Raw genomic sequence first — 23590 nt, 5'->3', positions numbered from 1 at the left:
GAGGTGCAGTGGCGAAAACGCGGTAGTGAGGAGCAGCGGTGCAGAAACAGAAGTTCTCTTCATGGCTCGCGACGGCGACGGCAGCTCCAATCTTCGCCGGTGCCATCCCCCCTCCCCCTTCTCCTTCCCCCTCTCCTTTTCCCCTTTTCCTCCCGCTTCCTCGCGTCCTTTTCCCTTTCCCTTTCTCCCCTCTCCCTCGCGTCTTTTCTTTTCTTTTTTTTTTTAATTTTATATTTTTTTATTAAAATAGGAGTAATTTAGTAATAAAATTAAAAATTTTATTAAAAAGAATGATTTTAATATGAAATAAAACGTTAAAGACGATTTTAAATAAAAAATTACGTTGAAAACAGTTTCGATTCTGACCTTAAATATTAGGATCCAAAATAATACTTATCCTTTATTTTTTATTGTAAAATTATTTTTTCAATTTTTTTATTATTTAGAATTTAGAATTATGGCTTAAAATTTAAGATAAATTTTAGAATTTAAAATTTAAATAAAATAATAGTTCAAAAAATTTGATTCATAAATTAAATTTGAATTATAATTGAAATTAAATAAATTATCCAATATCTTACTACTTGATAACAAACTGATAAAAATATAAGCAAATTAATATAAATTAAAAATATCAATTATGTTATATATATATATAATTTTAAGATTAATTTTAATATATAAATAATATTTTTGTGAAGTTATAACAGTATTAAGTATAAGAATGCACATTATTATCAAATATCAATCAATCAATATTCAATAATAATGTAAAGGTATTATAAGAGCGAGGGGAATGTCTCCCACTGTCTCACTCATCAAACTCCGGAACCTGCTGCATATATTCTCTGTATCGCCACCATATCTTAGAGTTTTGTGGTACCAAATCATTCCTCCATTATCATCATGAATCAGCCATGCCATGTTTCTTGTTTTTGTCTATTTCTGTTCTTTTTTTCTTCTTTTTTTAAAATTAAGTTGCTGATTTGAAGCCAAGGGAAAATGATATTTTTACATCCTAACATTGTTACACAATTTTGAGTTAAATTATAATAATAATAATAAAAAAAACAGAGATAAAACTTAAAAGAAAGAATGCATTAGATTCACATTTTTATCAATTCAATATAATTTTGATGAAAAATAATTTATCTAATAAGTTTGATTTTTAAATTTAGTTTAATTTGTTGTCACAATCTATCTGCAAGGAAAAACAATAATAATATATTATTGATCTGTTACGCAATATGAATTATATATAATTCGAATTTAATTATTCATTATTAATTATAATTTATTCTTAATTATCATTTATTCTTTACTTATAATTTACTCATTAATTCTATGTTTATAAAAAAAAATTTCTATATTTAATCTCAGAAGAACATGATATATTATAAGATTCGAATTATTTTATTATTTTATTTGATATATTTTTTGTACTGACTTAAACTAGCGTATTCCATGTTTTTCTTTTTGCCGAAATATACTTTCTTTAGAATTGAAAAAACAAATTTACTTTTTTTTAAGACAAAATATATCTCAAAATTATTACCATATAAAATTAATTATCTATTTATCATGTTACTAAAAATAATTTTTTTTTTTTTATGATATACATCTCTATTAAGTAGTCATTTTAAAATATAAATTTGATTACATGAATTGAAAAACTGGAAATCAAAATCATCAAAATATGAAACGTCACTTTTAATTTATTGGCCCCTTGTAACCTTTTTCTCCCCTTTATAATTTGTTGGTTTCTCTGTTGCTATCCCATCAAATTGAAACTCTTAAACATAAGATTAGCCACACAATATAGCATCATAATAAAAAAAAAAATAGCCACAAAAAAGAATAATAAAAATAAAAATGATTAGCCATAATATATACTATCACACAAATGAGAGACAGGAATTAGAGGCCATACAATAAATGAGAATGGAAACTAAAATCCATTGTCAAATTACAAACGGTGTATACTAATAATAATAATAAAAATAACACCACCATTGATTTTATATATATATAAAATATTTCATTATATTGTCTTCCATATTTGTATTATTTGACTCATTGTGTCATATGTATGCCACAATTTATATTTATTGACTCACCATTCTTTATTATTATATTATTTGATCTGCACATTCATTTCTCTCTTAAAAGAAAAAGGAAATATTAATAAAATATATTTTTCCCTCAAAATTTCTAAAATATTATAAAAATACTTAATCATATATCATATATAATCTCAGCAGAAAATAAATGATATACCATAGTCCATACTCCATAGCTGTATATTTAATTTTAAGAACAAACTATCATTCTGTTCTTCACTCTCAAAATGGTTCAGTGTGCATGTATCCCTATCATCTTTATCTGTTCATTATTAAAGCCACAATAATTGCTGACAAAAGAATTAATAATACAATACTTTAATAAAGTTACTTACGGCTTTTCTTTTTGTCCATACTAGCGTTTTTATTTATTTATTTATTAAGACTTTGCAAGTTAAATAGTTCTCTTTTTCTATCTAATGATGAAATTCATGTATAATTGGGCGATATATATACTATCAAATAAATTTTAAAAATAATTTGATTTATTTATATTTTCATTATTTTCTCTGTTTATGTTATATTTCACACTTGGGATGTATGTGTCGAGATATGTATTAATATATATACTTAAAAAAAAAATCAGAAATTCATATATAATGAGGCGTTGATTTTTCTCTTGCTTCTTATGGGAGATAAGAGTAGCGTGGTGGGAATTAGTATCATGCATCCCTTAAAATAAAATCATCAATAGAAAATCAATTTTATAAATTAAATAGATTTGAACAAATAAATATAAAATGTTCAACTATTTACTCTGTCTTTTTCAACATTATTACGTTTTTTATTATTAATTTTCGTATCGTTAGAGGCAAGCTTATAACAAGTAATGTAGTATTAGAGCTACAATTAATAAAGTTAAGAATTTCATAGTTCAAGTCTTCAAGAAACAAATTGTTTCAACTAACAGAAGAGCAACATTAAAAAAATTAAAAAACACAAATAATAGTAATCATAATCAGGAATTTGATGAAAGTTATGTTTTTTTATAGATTGGACTACTAACACTCCGGTCCTATTATAAAAAGTTTAAGTAATTCAACTTAATTTAATTCATGTTTCAAGAAGTGCATAAGAACTTCTCAACTAAAATGACATAAATTATATGGATTTTTTTATTTGTTGTGGGTATTCAAACGAACCTGAAGCCCAATAAATTATGCTCATTATCACTTAGGTATGACTTCGGATGGTCCATTTTTGGAACCTTAAGGCCCAGCTTAGAATGGTCCATTTTTGGAAGGGTTACCTGATTTAATAAGACCTTGGATTTATGGATTTCAGTTTTTGGTTGGCAAATATTCAACTGAAACATTTTTCATTTCTTCAGGAATGCACCATCAACATAAATATATTCTTTTACCAAAAAAAAAAAAAAAAAAAACATAAATATATTCAGTTATTTACCCTTTCTTCAAGAGCAAATTTTTAAATAGAGTTTAAATTCGTAATGAATTAGTATTGGACTATCAGATATAGAGATATTATAAAAAAATATTAAAAATATAACCATTAATATTGTCTCTTTCTATCAATTTAAGTGTTTGGAAGGAATGATTTCATGACATAGTATCTGTTATGTGGGTAACCTGAAATAGGTAGATTGGGTTTGAAGGGTTGGCCCAAACGTCAGTGGAGGGCGATCTCCGACTTGATTCGTGTTTGGGAGCCGCCGTCCGACTTGTATGAAAAAATGGAGGGTGGTACCTGCAAAGACACTCTGATGCCTAAGTTAGCAAGGGATTAAGCAGGTTTGGAATATATTGGAGTTTAGAGATACCTGAGGAGTGTCAATGTATTTATAATAGTGATCCAATAACCACTGTTGGAGTAGTCCCACTTCAGAAGGTGGATAACCGCCCCCTTTATCTTAGGGTGGTTGGTGTAAACCCCGGTTAAATTAGTAGATAATTAGTCAATAAATTAGTTTTTAATAAGGAAGATTAGAAATGTGAATATTATATCAAATTAGGATAGAGCTCATCGAAACGAGAATTTTGACACCAATTTAAAAAAAAAAACAGTCCCAGATTGGACCGAACAGGCCAAACCGGTTTAATTGGGCCGTGGGCCCAACTGGACCAACATATTAAATGAGCCCGAAAGCCTTTTTCTTCCTCATTTCACCTGTAAGCAGCGTGAAAGCACCAGGGAGAAGAAAACACTCCCGAACCCTTACGGCAACTTTCCGAAACAATTTCATATGTAACTTGTTATTTCACACTTAGTCTTCTTTTCCCCCAATTCTTGAACTTTTGAATAGGAATGTTGAATTTCTTTTATTTCTGATGTTTTAGGATCCAATTAGTTTGAGAAAAACATTAACTCTTGCTTATGTAAAACTTGGGTAAGGTGAGGATATGATAATTCTATTTTAATTTTATTAAATTTGAACTTTGAGTATTAAATTAGATATATATGTGTTATAAATGTGTATTAAGTTGAAAATAAATAATTGGAGTTTAAAATTGTGAATGTTGGAACTTGGAGGAAGCTGAATTTAGAGTTTGTTGAATTTTGAGGGGCTACCTTGAAGATAATTAATTAATTATATATATTGAGAAGAGTGAATATTTATCTTAAATTTTATAGCTTATTTGTCTTCATCAATCAATGTAGATCAACGAACACATATGGTCAATGTTCTCTAAATTAAATGAGAATGAAAATGCATTGGTTTAAGTTGGTAATACTATTATAAAAAAAGACAGAGATAAAGAAAAAATAAAAAGAAAATTCTGTAAAGATTGTAAATTTGTAATTAATTAATTATTACCTGTCGAAATAGTCCATGAGAGATGGCACCAAAGATGAAGGGTTAGAGTTTCCTCTTGTAAATTTGTAATTAATTAATTATTTCCTCTTGATGAAGGGTTAGAGATGGCACCAAAGATGAAGGGTTAGGGTTAGAGAAATGTTCTTATGTTCGGTATTATTTATTTATACAGAATACAAATTATGGTGATGAACTGATGATTGTTGACTACAAGTTCTAATGTTTGTTGCTAGTGATGGTCATGTACTAACTTATCTTTATCTAGTTGTAATTTAGGGAGGGGTTTCGTTCAAGATTAGAGAATATTGTTCCTAGTCAAGCAAGTACCAATTCTGATACTGCATCAAATAATCGTGATTAGCACTGTATTGAATTAAATTATATTATATTGAACAATAAAATCAAATACAATATAAATCATAATAAATTATAGATTTAACTACACTGTTACTCCTTATAGTTTTACTAAATTTATAATTAAATTTCTATACTTTTTCTTTCAACTAGGCTCTTATATTACTTTTAATTTTATAATTATGTCATTATCAATATAAAACATATTAGAATTGACTATTTTTCTATAAATTAAAAATATCTATAATTAAAAATTTAATTAGATCTTTGATCATATATTTTTGAAAAAAATATTTTATTAATTTTAACATTTTTAAATTAAAAAAATTTAATTACAAAATTAAAAGTAATATAAAATCTAATTGATAAAAAAAAATAAAGTTAATTATAAATTTAATACAATTATAAAAATTAACACAATAATTAAATCTAAATTATATCAATATTATCCTCTAAATCAGTATTATAAATGCTTTCTTTAAGTTAATCCAATAGCTTGATCTAGTTGCTAGTTTACACAAATGTCGCTAGTTGCTAGTTTACACAAATGTCATTTGCGCATACCTAGCGGCTAGAGCAGACAGTACCTAATTTGAATTTATGCCGCTTTTTTCCGAGGTGAACCGATATGCGAATTGCGTACAACAAAACTAATGTGCACATTGGATGAAAGAGTTATGGTTGAGTTGTTAGACTCTTTGTGACCAAATTTAAAAGTTCACATCTGAAGGCAAGTTTTTGTTTTTCCTCCTATTAATAGATCGCATATACATTAACATATTTTTACATGAAATCATCAATCAAATATAAACATCACTTCCAAATCTGACGCTTGGTAGACCTACCCATTTTCTGACGCTTACAAGACTTTCCATTCATGACTGCTTTCTTCTTAATCTTTCTTTGATCTATCATCTTCTCGTGTCTCTGTTTTCGATATCGTGTGCGGTTATTCAACCAGCTGAAATAATCTTTTCCTGTGGTGCAGACAACGAAGTCCACAAGTTCATCATAATCATCGAGTTCTTTGGGGTTTCCTAGTATGCAATCAAGGAAAGCTTCCCTATTGCAGGTGTAGGAGGTGGCAGAACCTGATCTGTAAAATATAAAGGCAGAAGGGACACTATCAGGTATCCTGCAGGAACCTTTTCACTTAAACAAAACTGTAATTACTTCATCAAGCAATTTATGAAGCTGGTTCAAACCTCAACAACTCATGAAAAGAATAACAATAGCACTAAAACTGAACAGTATTGACTCGAAGGCACTTTTTCTCTATCTTTTCATTTCAGCTACATTATAATTCATCGGACTAATTGCATGACATTTCCTTTTTCTTTTCAAAGACAAATGCCAACACCTAAAAGGCCAAACTCGATTACAATTTAGAAACAATGTGTACCTTAAATTTTCCTTTTGAATTCCAATGAACTGCTCTACAACTTTGTAGATAGATTCTTTATCTCCATATCCGACCCCCTGCAAATTCACCAACGATTTAAGAACAACATACAAACCAAACTTAATTCAAGAACAAGAGAACTGAAAGCACACTTCACCTCTTCAGTATTATTAGATTGGACTACAATGGAGCAAGATTTCAGTCGTCCATGCCTTAATGGATCTAAAGAAACTAAATCCCCTTCTTCAAAAGCAATGAGAGACATCAGTGCCATAATTACATATATACACCCCTTTGCCAACAAATGTAGCTCACTACTAAAACTTATATATAGCAAGCCAGAGAAATGCACAATCATCGATTTTGAGACACTGTGACTTGTTTGTTGCATTTTCATCAAATCACACAAAAACGCTTGAAAGGGTAAGCAAAACTTTATTTCTTGAAAATGGCGAACATGGCTGATCAATGAACCATATTTCTCGTGGAGAGAGGTATTTTCCATGGTTTTCAAACAACCTGAAGCACCACTATTATTTAGACACTTAATCGCTTGCATCAACGAAACACCCATGAACTTCAATATGGATGCAAGAAGACATATATCTCTGGCACTGGTATTTTCCTTTACACAAAAACCATCTCTAGAAGGATATTGGGAGAAAGCTCGATGAATTAGGCCTTCCAAAATTGAGTCAGCCATGCCCCTGCATGAATCAGCAAATATGCACTGCTTCCCTTTCATAAAAGCAATGCAATCGGCCAAAATGTTGGCTTTTGTTTTGGAGGATATTTTGCATGAATTATCTGACAGCAATAAGACTTGGTTTAATTTGCTATTTGTGACTTGCAGAATAGAAGATTGAAATGTTGGATGATGCTTCTTATGCTGGGACAAATCATAGCCACATTTCGATTTGGAGTAAAAATTATCAATTTGCAAATGAGTAATGTGCATAGAGTACAAAACAACAGCTTTTTGGAATCCAATTAAGTACCAGTTAATATTAGGAGCCAAACTAGTGGAATCTAAGCCAGCATCAATGGCTTCAGAAACCAAGGAGATTACATGTGCCTGGAACATCTTTGGTGCAGAAGGCATAGTAGGGTCCATAAGCAATGATATGGCAGGTGCAGGGCTAAGTCCAGGAAATCGAGAATCCTTGTCACAATGCAAAAATAATCTACTGACAAAATTCTCAAAAGCATTCTCATTAGAAACTGACAGATTAAAATGGACAGCTATCACCAACAAAACACTTGCAAAATCATGATGCATGGAATTGTGCACAAAAAGCTTTTCACCCATGGAAGATACTGAATCGACAAGCATGAGATAGCTTCTTAAAGTTTGATGTCTTAGAAGCTCATCTGCAAAAACCTGAAATAACTTTCAAGTTTAGTTGGACATGAATCATAACATTTCTATACATGTTTGTGTTTGGAAGTTAATAAAACAGCTAATATATATAGAAAATATGACTACAAACGTCAAAAACTTGGATAGCTGTGACAAGAATATTGCATTTGCAACTACAACTAAAATTAATGGTAAGCAAATTGAAACTAAAACTTCAAACAAACTGAAAGAAAATATTTTCAAAGCTGAATCTTGTTGCGCATCGACACCATGAGGCTGGTCATCAGAACAAATAAGCGCCAATGACAATATATAGAGAAGACTGCACTGAAGAAAAGACGTAGACACTTATCTACGCTGATTTGGTAACGTCAAAGGAAAATAATAGGCCTTCCACAATCAAAGTGAACCAAAAACAGCTAGTCCAATTAAGACAAAAGTCTAAAACTTCATAAAACCTTCAGAGAAGCCACTAGAACTTTACGGTTTCCTCTGAGTTATTCTAAGGGACAAAATATTGCTTTTACTACAGTCGAAACCGTATAGTTGAATCCATGCAACCAACTAAAGCTATCAAAAGAAGACGTGGCTATTGCTAATATTCTCGACCGCAATGTGTAATCAATGCACCCAAATTTTCAAGTAAGAAACAAAATCACAGGCTCCACAAAACAATTTAAATTAATAAACAATCCTAAATTAAACATCAGAAACATTAATCAGGCAGAGAACATAGCCACAAAAGCAGAAGCTAGGCAGTTGCAGGTAGTAGCCTTGCCTCTAGCAGCGCACACAGAAACAGACGGCAAGAATCGGATAGTTCCACGTCAGCACCTGAGACGAAGTTCCGGAAGCGCAGGCGGCAATTGGCGACGTGGACGGAGACGAAGGCGTGGGGTGCACGGTGGAGAAAACGCGTCTTGTCGACGAGGAACTTCTGGTCGGAGTGAAGGAGTGTCAGAGAAACCATGCAGCAGCGAAGAAGGATAGCAGCATCTTCAACAAGCGGCCAAATCCGTGAATTCTGATCCGGATTCGGATCTGACCCGGCAGCGTGACGGTCATGGAAGAGAGGGAGGGCAGAGAAGAGAGTTCGGAATGCGGTGCCGAGATTTTCGAAGAGGATTTCGCAAAGAATGAGAAGGTCACTGTGGTTGAAGTTGGAATTGGATTTAGAGAAGGAGAGGTATAGGGTCTTAGGGTTTTCCATTCTTCATGAGAAGGAGTTTCTTTGGCTGAGTGAGTGAGAGACACAGAGAGCAGAGGTTTTGGGAATTTTGAAAGTGTTGTCCACGCGGGCGAAATATGAAAAGAAAATACAAACAAAAATCATAACTAAATAATTTTGAGTAAATAATTATTTTTTATTATCAAATAAAGGAATGTTAGGGATCAACAAAATTTGTAATGTTTAGTTATTAATTAGTTATTATCAATATTTTTAATGGTGTGAGATGATATTTAACGGTATAAAATTATTTATTTTTTTTATGGTTAAGTATTAATCAAATTTTAATAAAAATACTGCCTTTAAACTTTTTCAATATGTAAATACTTACAAAATTAACTACGAAAAATTAAATTAAACATATATTTATAAAAAATAAATTTTGTTTAATAAAAATACTCGATTATTAAATTTTTATTGGTTCTATTAAAAAATTATTTAAAATTTTTAAATTATTCCTATCGTCAATTATTTTTTTGATATACAAAATCATCATTATCAACTTTAAAACTCGCAATCTAATATTATTATCAACCATAAAAATTATCTTCACCTTTTTCAAATACTAGGAATAACTAATTCCAAGTTTCACTAGCATAGTATTATTAATGTCAAAATTGCATATCAAATGACGATATGAAATATATAGTTACTTTGTTGACAAAAACAATGGATGAAAATTTAAAACAAAGTTTTTTTATTCTACAATCTTATTGTTATATAGAAAATAATATTTTCGATAAAGATAGGTATTTTGATAGGTACTCTCTATTAATGACTATTTAATGTCTACAAATCACAAAAGTTGCTGCCCCTAATATTCCTCATTAATATTATCTTTCTCCAATTAAGCAATTGCCTTATCATTGCCTAATTTCTATTTCAACTTTGATTTTTTTGTTTGAATTTTAAATTTATAATCTCTTGCGCGCAAGTGTATATAAATCTTTCTAACCTCATAAAAATTTATTAGAAGTGCATAACACAAAAAATAAAAAAGGAAATCAACTACTTGCAGGCTGACTCCTAGTACCTGTGACAGTTTACTAGAGCACCAGCACCGGGACTTCCTGACTTTATTCGATTCTTCTTCTGCCCTTCCTGGTCTGGAATTACTTGCTTAGCTAGTTTCCTTGCTCGCGGGGTTAGACTGATAGAGGGATTAGCTTGCTCCAACTCCTACAGGGTTAGTTGGTTTATCCACTTCCTTACTTCCTCAAAAAAAAGGGGAGACAGGTTTTGAAACCAGCAAACCCTAGAAGTCAAAATAAGGTCATTCATCATAAGCATGTCTTCCTCATTATCATCATCAACGGCTCTTCAATGGTTAAGCTTAGTAGGAATAATTTGGCTCCAACATATAAGTGGAACAAATACAAATTTTCTAGCATACTCATCCTATTCAAAGAACTTCTATCAATCTCCTAAATCCATGCTGGAAAACTCTTTGGTTGGTTCTCTGGCCTTGCTTCTTGGCTTGTCCTAATGATAGGTTCAACTCTTAGTCTCATTGGTTATGGTGTTCAATATCTCTTCCTAACTAACTATATCTCAAATCTCTCTTATTGGCATGTTTAATTTGTTTGCTAACTTTTCTTGTCGGCAATAGTATTTGCTGGATCAACACAGTTTGTTATGTCGTTATAATAAGGAATTTTTTGTCTCATAGTCAAGTAGCTGTTGGAATCGCAACTAGTTACCAAGGTTTGAGTGCTAAGATTTATACCAATGTTGTTGATATTTTTTCACCACAAAAGAACAAGGCTAGAGCATTCTTGTTGCTAAACTGTATTTTGCCCTTGGCAATAGGGTTAATTGTAGCTCCTATACTTAAACAAACCAAAACCACATCAAATGATTATTATCTTGGGTTTGGTGTGATTTTTGTGATCACATGTCGTTAGTGGTTTGGAATTTGTGTCTAACAAAATTTCACCACTTGGAGTTTTAGTTGGCATCTTAGTGTGATTGTTGTTGCCACTGTTAGTTCCAATTTCATTCAAGATTGAGTCATGGCATGAAAAGAGGGAGAACTACACCACCAATACTAATAATGATGAGGTCAAAGAAAGTGAGGAAGAAGGAGAAAGAGAAGTATGTGTCAGAGAAGAAATTGGAGTGAATTTGATGGTGTAAAGAATAGACTTTTGGTTATATTTCTTTGTGTACTTTTTTGGTGCAACAATTGGTTTGGTTTTTCTTAATAACTTGGGACAAATTGCTGAATCAAGAGGAAGCTCTAACACTTCATCTTTGGTGCCATCTCTCATGGACTATTTCTACAGTAATAATTAATTAATTACAAATTTACAATTTAGAATTTTTTTTTCTTTATCTTTATCTTTTATTTGTAACAGTATCACCAACTTAAACCAATACATTTACATTCTTATTCTCATTTAGAGAACATTGATCATATATCTTAAATTTTATAGCTTATTTGTTCTCTAAATTAAATGAGAATGAAAATACATTGGATTAAGTTGGTAATACTATTACAAAAAAAGGTAGAGATAAAGAAAAAAAAATTCTGTAAAGATTATAAATTTGCAATTAATTAATTATTACCTGTAGAAATAGTCCATGAGAGATGGCACCAAAGATGAAGGGTTAGAGTTTTCTCTTGATTCAGTAATTTGTCCCGAATTATTAAGAAAAACTAAACCAATTGTTGCACCAAAAAAGCATACAAAGAAATATAACCAAAAAGTCTATTCTTTGCACCATCAAATTCACTCCAATTTCTTCTCTAACACATACTTCTCTTTCTCCTTCTTCTCACTTTCTTTGACCTCATCTTTATTAGTATTGGTAGTGTAGTTCTCCCTCTTCTCATGCCATGACTTAATCTTGAATGAAATTGGAACCAACAGTGGCATCAACAGTGACACTAAGATGCCAACTAAAACTCCAAGTGGTAAAATTTTGTTAGACACAAATCCCAAACCACTATCGACATGTGATCACAAAAATCACACCAAACCCAAGATGATAATCATTTGATGTGGTTTTGGTTTGTTTAAGTATAGGAGCTACAATTAACCCTATTGCCAAGGGCAAAATACAGTTTAGCAACAAGAATGCTCTAGCCTTGTTCTTTTGTGGTGAAAAAACATCAACAACATTGGTATAAATCTTAGCACTCAAACCTTGGTAACTAGTTGCGATTCCAACAGCTACTTGACTATGAGACAAAAAATTCCTTATTATAACGACATAACAAACTGTGTTGATCCAGCAAATACTATTGCCGACAAGAAAAGTTAGCAAAAAAACATGCCAATAAGAAAGATTTGAGATATAATTAGCTAGGAAGAGATATTGAACACCATAACCAATTAGACTAAGAGTTGAACCTATCATTAGGACAAGTCAAGAAACAAGGCCAGAGAACCAACTAAAGAGTTTTCCAGCATGGATTTGGGAGATTGATAGAAGTTCTTTGAATTGGGAATAGTATGCTAGAAAATTTGTATTTGTTCCACTTATGTATTGAAGCCAAATTATTCCTACTAAGCTTAACCATTAAAGAGTTGTTGATGATGATAATGAGGAAGACATGCTTATGATGAATGAATAAGATTTTGATGAGATAAAATGAACTAAGGTTTGAAGTATTTATATACATTTACAAAGAGATTAGGAATTTAAAATTCAAACATTTTTAAATATATTCACACAAAGATTCACACAAATATTCACACAAAGATGTTCTAAACATTTTTAATATATTATCAAATATATTCACACAAAGATTCACACAAATATTCACACAAAGATGTTCCAAACATTTAAAATTTAAAATTAGAATTAAAATAAAATTTAGTTTTTAAATTTAAGTAAAAAATAATTAAAAAAATTTATTTGATATCAACCGAAAAAAATTTGATCACTAATAATTGATTTCGAATTATAATTGAACATAAAGAAATTATTACATTATTCAATACTTAACTTGAAAACAAACTAATAAACATATACGCATAAGAATGCACATTATCAATCAATTTATCATTAATAATGTAAAGGTATTGTAAGAGGGGAATGTCTCCCACTGTCTCACTCTGCTGCTTATATTCTCTGAATATTGCCACCATATCTCAAAAGTTTTGTGGCTACCAAATCATTCCTCCATTATCACGATGATTAATCAATCATGTCATGTTTCTTGTTGTTTCTATTTGTTTTGTGTTCCATTTATTTATATGTTTTAATTAGAAATTGTATATAATATATATAATTTAAATTTGATACATTGTCAGTATAAAACAGTTTTATAAATTTAACTACGTAATAATTATATTTTATTTTGATCATGTGAATAATCATTTAAAAATATATATGTAATTGAACGATTATATAAATATTTTATACTGTTAATACATTAAAATTAAATACATATCATATATAATTAAGTTGCTAGGGAAAATGTTACTTTTACAGCCTAACGTTGTTACACAGTTTTGAGTTAAATTATAATAAAAAAAAATATGAGTTAAATGAAACAATGCGTGAGATTCACATTTTTCTCAATTCAATTCAAAATTATTTTATAATTTTGGTTTAATGAAATAACATTTTATCTAATAAGTTTGATTTCTCAAATTAGTTTGATTCTTGCATTCTAACAATCAACAAGGAAAAACAATTTAATATATTATGATATTAGTTAAAATTACTTTTTTTAATATACATCTCTATTAAATAGTTATTTTAAAATATAAAATTGATTACATGAAGAACATTAGTACATAGTCATGATTACTGCAAGGTAGTGTTTCTTGGTGGTTTTAGTAATCTGATTCAGTATACATAGAACGAGAATAATAATTTTTTATATTTTTATAATATAAAATGTTGAAAGAGATAAAATAAAACATTTGGATATTATATATAAATATAAATTAGTTTTACATTCAAACATAAAAGAATGTTTACTTGTTAAAAAGAAATTTAAAAATAATTAAGTTTTGATATACTTTATTTTACATAATTACTTTGTTTTGGGGCCAGGCGTGATAATTGATAAGACAGTAGACACCAATACTGATTACACTGAAGCACATTTTTTGAAACTGGAGATCAAAGTATGAAATATCACTTTTATTGGGATTTGGATCCTCTAAAGTTTGGATTTCACTTTAGAGAGTAAAGTGTGATTTTCTACCCTTGAATAGTTTTTCTTTCATATTTATTATTGGTCCCACCTATGAAATCAACGGTGAGAGATCACACCTTACTCTCTAAAGTGAAATTCAAACTTTAGAGGATCCAAATCTCTTTTATTGATCCCTTTTAACTTTTTTTTCCCCTCCACTTTACATATAATTTGGAAAACTTTTCAAGTGTACCGATATTTCGGTGTTTTAGTGATTTTAATTATTAATATTAATTATAAACTATATAAAATATATATAATTAATATCGATGATTAAAAATTATCAAAATATTAATGTATAATTTTTTATAATTTATAGTCTTTACTCATATGTGAGGAGAAAAAAAAAATACAAATATATAAAAAAAAAGTATAAACTATAAAATATTAAAAAGTTTTTAAGTATATTAATATATTGGTGTTTTTATTATTTTTAATCGTTAATTTTAATTATATATATTATATATATTTTTTATAATTAAAATCAATGATTAAAAATTATTAAAATACTGATATATCGATATATTTAAAAATTTTTAAAATTATGACAGGTTTTTTTTTTCCATTCTGTATTTTATATAACTTTAAAATATGTGAGTGAAAACAATAATTTGTCGGTTTCTTTGTTGCTAACCCATCAAAATAAAACTCTTAAACATAAGATTAACCACACAAATGATGAGAGACAAGAATTTAGGGCCATACAAATGAAAATGGAAACTAAAATCCATTGGAAAACCAGTGTATAATAATAAGAAGAACAACAACGACATCAACATTCAACAACCATGCAATGATATATCATCGAGACTTGGATTTGTATTATTTGACTCATTGTATGCCACAATTTTCTATTACTTATTCAATTTCCATTGATTGATTGACCATTCTTTATTATTCAATTTGCACATTCATTTTCCCATTAATAAAAAATAAAAATTATATCTCTTTCTATTAAACGAAAGAATAAAGTATATTTTATGTTTTTAAAATTTTAAAAAGTTTAAAAAATGTTTAAAATATTTAATTTGATCTAATTTTAAAATAATTTTAATTTTATTTCTTAATTTAATGTAATGAACCCGATTGTCACCTCTTAATTTGGAAAAAATTGAGAATAAAAAATTTGAAGAATTTTAAAAATTAACAAAAACTTCCAAAATCCTAGTTTTTCAAATAATAAAATTTGTTAATGAGATTTAATCCTTCAAAATCTTTTTTTTTTTTAAATTTAAAATTATTTAAAATTAAACTAAAAAGATACTCTAAAATAAATACGAAGACCTTTTGCATAGAAAGTTTTCATCCCAAAACAAATTTTATTACGTTAAAATTTTTAACTTTATAATAGTAAAATATATAAATCATCCTGTCATATTTTTAAAAATTCGTTTGTCCAATTAAAAATAATAAATTTAATTAATATAAGAATTTATATATCTTATTTTTATAAAATTTAAAAATTTTAATATAATTATTTTTTTTAAATAAAAAAATCTAATATATAAAATATTTTAAAAATCTATCTAGATATAACTCTATTATTATATTATATATTTTGTTACATATATGATCTGCTTTTCCAGATTGTTATATGATAATGGGCGGCGATTAGATATACATTGAGAAAACCTTTTTTCACTCATACTCATAATTATTGGGGAAAACTTAATCGTATTATTATATGTAATCTCAGCAGATAATAAGTGATATACCATAGTAGTCCACACTCCAATACTATATATTTTATTTTAAGAACAAATTAAAATTATTATAATTTATTCTGCTCTTTGTTACCAAAATTATTCATGGTATGCGTGTATCCTTATTCTCGAGAAAAATATATACCTTATCTGTTCATTAAAGCCACAATAATTTCTGACAAAGGGATTAATAATCTACTACTTAAATAAAGTTACTCATGACTTTTCTTTTTGTCTATATACTAGTGTTTAGGGTGTTTAGAGTTCGTACAGATTCGGTCGATTTGGCCTAAAATTGGCTTAATTTTATTTGGATTTAGTCATATTTAAAATCAAATAATTTTATCTGGTTAAGTCATTTAATTAGATTGGAATCCAAATTTATAGTCCGTTATCTATACATTTAAGTCTTTTTGTTAAGTTTAACCAAATTAAATAATAAGATTTAGAATATTAAAAGATTTTCAGAATATATTTGAATTGGCAAATGGGTCAGTTTTCAATGGATTTTAAATCGTTTGCTATTTCTATTGAATATTTCATTTAACTATTAAAAAATTCCCTATGACAAATTAATTCTTAGCCAGTCAAATTAAAAAATAATTTAAAAAATCAAAAAAATTATTGGGAAGTCTTCGTTAATTTGAATTGTTTAAAACTTTTTTATTTAACTAGTGTGAAGCCACATGATGCGCAGGGAAGTAAATTAATTATATTATATGATGTATTTTAATAAGTATTATATTGTTTAGAGATTGATTAGAAAAGATGTAAACTAATGTTAAATTTAAATTATTTGATATTAAAAATATTTTGTAAAATATTTATTTGATAATTTGTATATAATTCTATATAATTATTCAACTAAAGTATAATAAAATTAAATATAATTTATTATTTTAAAAATTTAAATTTATTTATTTTTAAAAAAGACATAAATCTTTTATATTAAAATTGTATAAAATTATATTTTTATTTGTTGTTTCTATTTTTATATTTGTTTTAGTTGTCATACTTTGTTTTCTCATATGGTGTTCTTTGAGTTATAAATAATTAAAAAAAAAATTTTAAAAATGAATGACAATGAAAAATTTCAAAAATGTACTATATTTAATATACTTAATAAGGAGATATGTGAAATTTGAACTTATTTGGATTTAAAAAAATGAATTAAAATAAAAAATATTAAAAATATAAATATAAAATTATTCATAATTTTATAATTGTGACAAATTTAAACCTATTTGAAAGAGTTTTTGTTAACTGGTACGAGAGAGAAGAGTAGTAAAGTCTTATGTAGTATGCATAAAGTAAACCAAATAATATACTAGTAAGAGTGCTAACATGTATAAGTTGTTGAATTTCAATATTTGTAACTGAAAATTTTTATAATTATTACTATTATTATGACACTTTTTAATGTATATTCATTGTATTTAATTAATATTTTGTGTTTTAATTGAATAATAATAATAGATAAAAATTTTATTTATTTATTTAATTTTTTTACTAAAAATGATTAGTTAATTTTTAAGTTTTGCCAAGTAAGCAAAATTGTTAATATGACATCGTTAGAAAAGAAAATATGGTTTAAACACAATATAGAAAAATTTAAGTATCAACCTTTATATAATAAAAATAGATAGATAGATAGATAGATACTAGTATCCATAACTAATCTTTGTTGATGTTAGACCAACTTGATTAGACTTGGTTAACAAAAAGACTTGGATGTACAGTATTATTCAAAACGACCCAGCTAGGTAAACAACGGAAAATATGAATAACGTAAATAACAAGCTAAAAATTTGGCCCAATGAAGTTTAAAAAAAAAATACTCCACCCAAATTACTCAACCAAAAAATCCCATTCAGTAATTCAAAAATTTTAACCATCCATTGTACCAGAATTTACCAACGCACCAGCTTCTTCCCAGATTCTCTGTCGTCGCTGCTATCGCACCAACTAGCCCCTATCGTCACTGCTGGTTCGTCAACAAGGACCCCTCATCGGCGTCGCTCCAGACCAGAAACGAACGGCGCCGCCGGGTTCCTCCTCGTCGTTGCTGCTTGGCTTGCCACATACCGTCACTGCCGTTGCTCACCCCTTGTGAAAATAACCATCCACTTAAGGATAAAAATAATCACCCGTATATACCTAGTGAATTGAAGATCCAGTATATTTTAATTGTATATAACTAAACATAATCTAATAAAATAACCATCCACATAAGAATTAAAATAATAATTCGCATACCTACTAAAATGACCATCTTGAACTGGCCATTGAAGTAGCTTCATTGAAAGGCCGTGGTAAAAATGATGCAATGACTAACATTATTGCTGCTCCTTCAATGGTTCGACAACTACCGACAGCAGCCACCGGTGAGGATGAAGGTTCTTCTCTAGTGATTCAAGTGAAAACTAGGCAATCGCTAACTCAAGTGATTATTGAGGTAGAAAATCACACAATTACTAACACCGCCGCTGCTCCTTCAACCGATGAGAAGGAAGGATTGGGCGAAGAATAAGAAATGATTAAGGGAGTAAAACTATACAACTTTTGCTGACCTCGCTGAGGAGAATGAAGAGTGGCATGAAAACAGCAGCAGTAGTGGATGGACAGTGGGTGAGAGGCGCGTTGGGCTGCGCGCAGGAGGGGGAGGCGTGTCCGACTGACCGATGGAGGTGGAGGAGTATTGGACAGAGCGACAAGGGAAGGATCGGGATGAACAACGTTCTGATTGGAAGAGCGGAAGAGAGTTGAGATGGAATAAAAAACGTGATGTGACGGTATACTAAGAAAAAGTTACGTTGCCTAACCCTAATAATTTAAATTCAAAAATTAATTATTCTAATAAATTGAGAATCTAATTTTAATAATTAATTTAATATTTTTTTAAACCGTTATTCAATGTTTATATTATTTACCTATATTTTTTCTATTCCAAAAATTAACAATACCACTGTCATAATAAAAGACACAGAAACAACATGTCTAAAAATAATACAATTAATTCCTTTGACCCACGAAAATCTCTCGACTCATTTACAATTTTTCTCAAACACATCGAATTATTGTTACTCTTACACTTATATACACAAATAATATTTTTTCACTGTAGTTTTACAAAAATAAAGAAATAAAGGGTACATGATTATAGGGATGAATCCAAAAATATTACTCTGAAGGAGCCAATAACATATATAATATTAAAATATTATACAAAAAATTATATAATATCAAATGTATTACAAAAATATATCGATAGAGAATATATTTTAAAGTACAAAAATATGTATATACTTTTTATTAACGAAGTGGTCGATTTTTCGTATCATAAAATTTATCGATAATAGAATCTTTGTCAAATTTTTCAGCAATTTTCTTTTCAATATAATTAAAAGACAATTAGCAAGAAATTAACCTTTCATTTTGTTTATGAGTTATTCTTCACAATATTCATCGTTAAAAAAGATCTCTCAGTTGTAACAGTTAAAATAGAGAGAATTAATACCAAATGAATCAAGAAGGACGCTCACAAGAAAAAAAATCCACTTTATGGGATTTGAAAAATTTTATTTAATTAAAAAATATTAGTAATAATATATTTTTAAATTTTTTTAATATTATTACTTACTTTTTTAGATATTAGAAATCATTAATATTTAGGTTAGGCTAGACTTTTATTTATATTAGACTAAATACTAAATAACTTTTTAAAAAATTAAATTATACTTAATAACTTATTACTATTAATTTTTTTTTAAAAAGTTGGGACCGAGACCTCCACTCGCCCCCTAAGATCCGTCCTTGCATGATTAAAATAATGCACATAATTTACCATGAATTTTAACAAACTATTTCTTCCGCGTTGCAATAATATTTTTTTCCATGCATTTCGAAACTATTTCAAGAAGAAAAATGCTAGTTGTTTTTTTTTAGTCTTTAGTCAATTTTTTAATTTAAATAATATTATTTAATTAATAAAAAATATTATTTATCTTTTAAATTTTTAGTTTTTAATTAATCAGTCTTTTAATTTAAATAATATTATTTAATTAATTTAAATACTCACTTTTATAAAAAGTTACTTATTTTTTAGTTTTTTTTTTAAATTGAATAATTAATAATTAAAAAAAAACTTAATTAAACTATTAATGAATTTAAATACCAACTTTTATAAAATGTTACTGTTTGATACCTGATGTTCTCGGGTACTCGACGGGTCGAGTGGTGATGAGTAGAGGAGAGGATGAGACCCTAGACTGACGTAGAGCGAGGACAAAAATGCTCGTTGGTGACGTCGGAGGTGGAGTGGAGTGTGGGGGGTGGCCACCTACAAGGACACTCTGACGATTAAGTCAGTGTCCGTACAATGTGGTAGCCAGATTAAGTAAGAATGTCACGTACCTCGGGGGAGAGCTGATATTTCCCCTTTTATACTGTGTGGGACGGGCCCTGAAAGTGACCTGGCCCACTACCCAAGAAGCTTCTATGAGCTGTCATAATCCACGTGGGAGGGGCAGGTCGTTCCGGACCCCGGGTCGGAACTTCGGGCTGTGATCCGAAGATACTGACCCGACCGGTGTCCTGGGTCGTGCGGGTGGTTAAGTCGGGTATGTCTTGAGTCGGACGTTCAAAGGACCGACCCGTCGATCTCTCTTTCGTGGGGGTGCTTTGGACCCGGGTCAAGGACGGTGCCCCAATTCGGCGGCTAGTAGACTGGACTCGTCGGTCCGTAACAGTTACTTATTTTTTATAGAAAATTATTTATTTTTTAGTTTCTCTCTTCTAAAATTTAAATAATAGACAATGTTTCAAAAACCACATGCGAAAACTAACCAAAACCCTAAAAAAATCATCATGCCCACCACTCTCAAAAACTAAAATCCACAACGACCAAAAAATATTGTCGTGTATAAATAAACAAATAAAATAATAATCGAATAAATTATCTTTGTAATTAAATTTAATTATTTTTTATGTCTTTTTTTAACTAAAATTTTTAGTTATCGATCTTTAAATAATTAGACTAATTTAATTCAATTTCATTATAAAAATAACTTCATAATATAATATTATTAAATAAACAAATACAATAAAAAATCACTCATATAAATATGTTCAAAATAATTTTTTAATAATTTGTCTTGTAATAACTAATAAGGACCAATCTTAGTTTCTAGAAGGGAGGAGCTGGAAAAAGAGACTAATATCTCTTTATAATTTGTCTATTCTAATAGGTAGTCATTATCTAAAATCTTCTATGATATCAGTGTCGAAAAAGTTTGTTTAGTATGCTCTAATAATATTCCTTAGAGGATATATGTCACTTTGGACATAAGACCATTTACATTATTGTATGATGATAGGATATGTATCCAAAATTATCAGTAAAAATTGAATCATTATTATTAAATTTCTTCCTTATCATCATGAAATGGAAGTCAGTCAAGTCACTAGCTCTACTCAACATGAATGATGAATCACATATCCATCCTTAATGCCGGACACTATTTTTTTATTTATCAGATAGAGGTTGAGTACGGCAAGTTACCAGATCCCATTATTTTTTATTTTATTTTATTTTTTATTTTGGTTGGCAAAATTATGTGAGGCATTATTGTTTTCACTAGGGGTGGCAACACTACCCGAACCCGCGGGTATTCACCCCGCCCCTACCCGCTCGGGGCGGGTAATTATCCGCCCCCGCACCGGGGCGGGTTCTTGGGCGGGGCGGGGCGGGGTCGGGTTTAGGTTAAATATATATATATATATATATATATAATATTTAACATATATAAAATAATTAGTAAAATGATTAATAATATTATATCATATATAAATTTTTACTTTAATTTATGTTATGTATGTAAATGGTGGTTATATAATTTTTAAAATTTTATTTTATTTGTTGGATTTAATAATTATAAGGGCGGGTAGGGGCGGGGCGGGTTAGGGTTTAACATTTTACTATCCGCGGGTAGGGCAGGGCGGGTTTTATGCGGGTTTTTTGTCAGGCGGGGCGGGGTCGGGTAGAGCAAAAACCCGCCCCTACCCGCCCCGTTGCCACCCCTAGTTTTCACCATGATTTTGAAAATTAGATTGAATTGGCCGGTTGAATCTGTTCAATTAGAAACCGATAATAAAAACAGTCAAATTCGATATTTATAATTGTTGGAGAGAAAATCGTTTAAAAATTGTCGAACTGGCCGTTATTGACCGGTTACTAAGTGTTTTTTCAGTGCTTTTTCTTATTGTTGATTATTGTGATGAACTTTGTTAAAATTTGCATTGTTTATGTTACTGATTTATCCCTCTCGTCATTATCATTGGCATGAACTCCAAACCAAAACTCCCTACTTAAGGTATGAATTAGAATGATGAGACCAAGTTGTGAATACACAAGTGTCAACGGGCTATAATATATATTGAGTTTGTGACATTAGAAGGGTGTAATAATAACAATAATGGAGTCATGTTATTTAAATAATGAGGTTTAACATTTAAACTCTCAGCTTCTCAGCCCTATTTGATTCTTCATCTCATGCAATTGAATCAACCAGACCTTCCTTTTCTTTTTCTTTTAGTTGATTCTTAATTTTTCTAATATATGTAGCTTTCTGAATCAAGTGGATCAGATTATGTAGTTTTCTTGATTTGGAATATTTTCCAAGACGCATTAGAAGAACTATTTTATTATTATGTTTGCTATAATAATATTCACATATTTTGTATGCTTAGTCACTTGCTGTGGTTGTTCTTTGAGTGCTGGTTGAATATTATTGTATCTAATAAGAGTTCTTAGAATACTTTTATCTTTGGTCTTTTATAATTTATTTATTATTTTATTTTATTTTAAAATAATTTTTTCGGTTAAATTACCAGTTGGACCAATAAATCAGTAAATCGATGACTAAAACGATTTGATGACTGGTCCGATTTTCAGAACTTTAGTTCTCACAATGAGACATTCATGGATATTCTTTTTCCAAGAAAAAAAATTAAAGAATTATTAAATAATCTTATATATAATTTGTTAATACGTAGTACATGGTCGCATTATTTCATAAAATCATACTATGCAGATAGCTATTTAATTGGCTCAAGTTATTTCTTTCTTGAGTTACTAGTAAAAGTATTCCTTAATTATCAACACGTTTAATCTTCATTCCATGCATCATGTACATTGCCTAATCATTGCCTAATTTTATGCCCAATTCAAGAATTTCCGTTTGAATTGCTTAATTTTTTCATGCATCATGTACATTGCCAATCGCCTAATTTCTATTTTAACTTTGAATTTCTATTTGAACTTTAAATTTCTAATCTCTGTGAGTGTATATAAATTTTTCTAATTCCATAAAAATTTATTAGAAGTGCATAGCACAAAAAATTAAAAAAAAATCTCTCAACAAAACCTTATTTATTTATCAAAATCTTATTAATTTTTTTCATTATCATCGTCAACGACTCTTTAATGGTT

General features: G+C 29.0%; 1 protein-coding gene across 1 annotated transcript; it reads right to left on the bottom strand.

Moving 5' to 3' along the window:
• Positions 1-5917: 5917 nt before the first annotated feature.
• On the bottom strand, positions 5918-9330 carry LOC112736860 (uncharacterized). Its single transcript, XM_025786505.2, has 4 exons — positions 8791-9330; positions 6810-8033; positions 6653-6729; positions 5918-6346 (listed from the first exon to the last, which is right to left on the bottom strand). The coding sequence occupies exons 1-4, from the start codon at positions 9220-9222 to the stop codon at positions 6064-6066; spliced, it is 2016 nt and encodes a 671-aa protein (XP_025642290.1). The 5' UTR covers positions 9223-9330; the 3' UTR covers positions 5918-6063.
• Between the last annotated feature and the right edge of the window lie 14260 nt (positions 9331-23590).

This window comes from Arachis hypogaea, chromosome 13, assembly GCF_003086295.3.
Source record: "Arachis hypogaea cultivar Tifrunner chromosome 13, arahy.Tifrunner.gnm2.J5K5, whole genome shotgun sequence".
Lineage (NCBI taxonomy): Eukaryota > Viridiplantae > Streptophyta > Magnoliopsida > Fabales > Fabaceae > Arachis > Arachis hypogaea.
Note: the sequence above shows the minus strand (reverse complement) of the source record. Positions and strands in the feature narration are given on the sequence as shown.

Bases quoted from the DNA above. Each gene is read 5' to 3' on its own strand.
- LOC112736860 (XM_025786505.2), bottom strand. From the start codon at position 9,222: ATGGAAAACCCTAAGACCCTATACCTCTCCTTCTCTAAATCCAATTCC. The intron at 8,034-8,790 runs GCAAGGCTACTA...AAGTTATTTCAG, and splicing joins TTCTGTGTGCGCTGCTAGAG to GTTTTTGCAGATGAGCTTCT. The intron at 6,347-6,652 runs GTACACATTGTT...TATATTTTACAG, and splicing joins ATTCAAAAGGAAAATTTAAG to ATCAGGTTCTGCCACCTCCT.